This window comes from Triticum urartu, chromosome 2 (assembly GCF_003073215.2).
Source record: "Triticum urartu cultivar G1812 chromosome 2, Tu2.1, whole genome shotgun sequence".
In the NCBI taxonomy this organism is placed as follows: Eukaryota; Viridiplantae; Streptophyta; class Magnoliopsida; order Poales; family Poaceae; genus Triticum; species Triticum urartu.
The window spans coordinates 522,059,148-522,062,220 of NC_053023.1; the positions used below are offsets into that span (position 1 = coordinate 522,059,148).

Sequence of the window (3,073 nt, forward strand, 5' to 3'; positions counted from 1 at the left end):
AGTCCCATTCTCCGGGCCTAACCCGAACATGGTGGTGAATCGTGACAAAGCCCCACATCACTGGAGGATCGAACAAATGGCAGCCCATATATTCTCGGTCATCTTTGAATAACAATCGAATAGTTACAAACCTGCTACGCAGGAGCAATTAAGGAATACTTGAGCAGCAGTGGGAAGCAACAGAGATCCCACAAAAAGAATCGAAGCTGACATCAAGTAAAGCAGCCGCATTGCAGCAACAAGGAAGCAAGGACTCAACTTGGGGGCGAAGCAGAGTCGCCGGGCAGCCAAAACCAACATGTGGCAAGCAAAGCACAAGAAATCAACATTCCAGGTTAACCCTCCTGTATATATATGGTTCGTGTTGCCTAAGAACTGTGTTCAGAGGGAAATAAGAAAGGACTCGCCTGACACGGAGCTACAGGCATGGTTCTGACGCATGTTCAGAGCGACGAGGCGGCCGCGTCGGCCGCCGTGTTCGCGTCGAGGTACGTGCAGGAGCCGGTCCCGAGCTACGAGCTCGGGGCGAGGTCGATCTCCAAGGACGCGGCGTACCAGATCATCCACGACGAGCTGCTGCTGGACGGCAGCCCGCGGCTGAACCTGGCGTCCTTCGTCACCACCTGGATGGAGCCCGAGTGCGACCGGCTCATCCTCGAGGGCATGAACAAGAACTACGCCGACATGGACGAGTACCCCGTCACCACCGAGCTCCAGGCAAGCTAGCTAGTGGCATTCCGATATGTGTTTTCTTTCCGTCTGACCCTTCGTACGTGTCCGGTTCGGATTGATCAACAACGCTGTCTGTGCGCAGAACCGGTGCGTGAACATCATAGCGCGGCTGTTCAACGCGCCGGTAGGCGCCGGCGAGACTGCCGTCGGGGTCGGCACGGTCGGGTCCTCGGAGGCAATAATGCTCGCCGGCCTGGCGTTCAAGCGGCGCTGGCAGAACCGGCGGAAGGCGGAGGGGAAGCCATACGACAAGCCCAACATTGTCACGGGAGCCAATGTTCAGGTAACACCATAGATAACGCGCGTACATTTGCTTCATCAAGTAAGACAGAGTTGGATCATAAGTAACATGTTCTGCTCTGTGATGCAGGTGTGCTGGGAGAAGTTCGCGCGCTACTTCGAGGTGGAGCTCAAGGAGGTGAAGCTGAGCGAAGGGTGCTACGTGATGGACCCGGACAAGGCCGTGGAGATGGTGGACGAGAACACCATCTGCGTCGCCGCCATCCTCGGCTCCACCCTCACCGGCGAGTTCGAGGACGTCAAGCGCCTCAACGACCTCCTCGCCGCCAAGAACAAGCGAACAAGGTCGGCTTGCTCAAATCCTCAAATCCGTGCATCGGAAATTTCATCAATCCCTGTTTTATGAACTTATATATGATTATGACGTGGCTGGCAGGTGGGACACCCCGATCCACGTGGACGCGGCGAGCGGCGGGTTCATCGCGCCGTTCCTGTACCCCGAGCTGGAGTGGGACTTCCGGCTGCCGCTGGTGAAGAGCATCAACGTCAGCGGCCACAAGTACGGCCTCGTCTACCCCGGCGTCGGATGGGTGATATGGCGCAACAAGGAGGATCTCCCCGACGAGCTCATCTTCCACATCAACTACCTCGGCGCCGACCAGCCAACCTTCACGCTCAACTTCTCCAAAGGCACGAACATTTTTTAGTCCAAGAAATTAACCGATCAACAGACAGAATCCCTGATTTGATTCTATAATTCGATTTCACGTTCTTGAATTGTTTCACATGTTTGATATTGTGCAGGGTCCAGCCAAATCATCGCACAATATTACCAATTTCTTCGGCTAGGTTTCGAGGTACAAAATTCATCAACAGACCAATCTTCAGGCTAACTAATTTACAGAGCACAGAATAGCAGTCATATGTTTCGTATCGCCGCGTGCAGGGGTACAAGAATGTGATGGAGAACTGCATGGAGAGCGCCAGAACGCTCCGGGAGGGGCTCCTGCGCACGGGGCGTTTCGACGTCATCTCCAAGGAAGACGGCGTGCCACTGGTGGCCTTCACCTTCAGGGGCATCAGGGACGGCTCGCTGGCGTTCAAGCTGTCGGCGAACCTGCGCCGGTTCGGGTGGATCGTGCCGGCGTACACGATGCCGGCGAACCTGGAGCACATGACGGTGCTCCGTGTGGTCGTCCGGGAGGACTTCGGCCGGCCGCTCGCCGAGAGGTTCCTGTCGCACGTGCGCATGGCGCTGAGCGAGCTGGACCTGGCGGCCAAGGGCCCCGTGCCCAAGATGAGGCTCACCATCGAGCTCGGTCCGGCCAGGAGCGCCAAGGAGGAGGCGTCCGTCAAGGTCGTCAAGAGGGAGGCGGTGTCCGGTCACAGGAGCGTGTCGCTTGTTTCCGGGAAGACGAAGGGTGTGTGCTAATCTGCCGCCAGATGACTGCGACGCCTGCCGATTGTGCTACAGAATAAATTATAAATTATTACTCCCTCCATTTCATATTATAAGTTTATTTTTCAAGTTGTTTTAACTTGCAAAACGTTCTTATATTATGACGTCAAGGACTGTGCTCACTTCCTAACTGGTCCGAATATAAACAACAGATTCGAACACCTTCCCCTTCTTATCCAATCACACATGCATGCAACCTTACTAGCTAATGTCCTATGCGTGGTGATGGAGAAAGCGCATGCAACCAACCTTGACTAATGAGTCCATGCATGCATGCAAACTACTCCCTTTGTTTCTAAATATTTGTCTTTCTAGAGATTTCAAATGGTTACCACATACGGATGTATATAGACATATTTTAGAGTGTATATTCACTCATTTTGCTTCGAATGTAGTCACTTATTAAAACCTCTAGAAAGACAAGTATTTAGAAACGGAGGGAGTAAAAGATAAAGAAGATGATGTCAGTAAAAGATTCTCCCTATTTTGAACTTTAAAATGTTTTGTAGCTCAAACCGTCGCTCCGATTCAAAATTCATTTTCACGTAAAAAATTCGTCACGGCGAGATCTTCGAAACTAGATCCCATGTTGATATGTTTCGACGACTTTTTTTTCAGGCCAAAAGTTACCACGCCTAGACC

The 3,073-nt window shown here is 52.7% G+C and overlaps 1 protein-coding gene across 1 annotated transcript; it reads left to right on the top strand.

Annotated features, from left to right (window-relative positions):
• The first annotated feature begins 368 nt into the window (after positions 1–368).
• LOC125538427 (glutamate decarboxylase 2-like) lies at positions 369–2,503 on the top strand. Its single transcript, XM_048701681.1, has 6 exons — positions 369–717; positions 815–1,015; positions 1,103–1,317; positions 1,409–1,662; positions 1,777–1,829; positions 1,919–2,503. Exons 1-6 carry the CDS (start codon positions 427–429, stop codon positions 2,402–2,404), a joined length of 1,500 nt encoding a protein of 499 aa, XP_048557638.1. The 5' UTR covers positions 369–426; the 3' UTR covers positions 2,405–2,503.
• The last annotated feature ends 570 nt before the right edge of the window (positions 2,504–3,073 follow it).

What these genes read in the sequence shown, in the direction of transcription:
- LOC125538427 (XM_048701681.1), top strand. Translation starts at nt 427, where the DNA reads ATGGTTCTGACGCATGTTCAGAGCGACGAGGCGGCCGCGTCGGCCGCC. An exon ending in CCGTCACCACCGAGCTCCAG is followed by an intron (nt 718 to 814) that starts GCAAGCTAGCTA and finishes GTCTGTGCGCAG; the next exon opens with AACCGGTGCGTGAACATCAT. An exon ending in GCCAAGAACAAGCGAACAAG is followed by an intron (nt 1,318 to 1,408) that starts GTCGGCTTGCTC and finishes CGTGGCTGGCAG; the next exon opens with GTGGGACACCCCGATCCACG.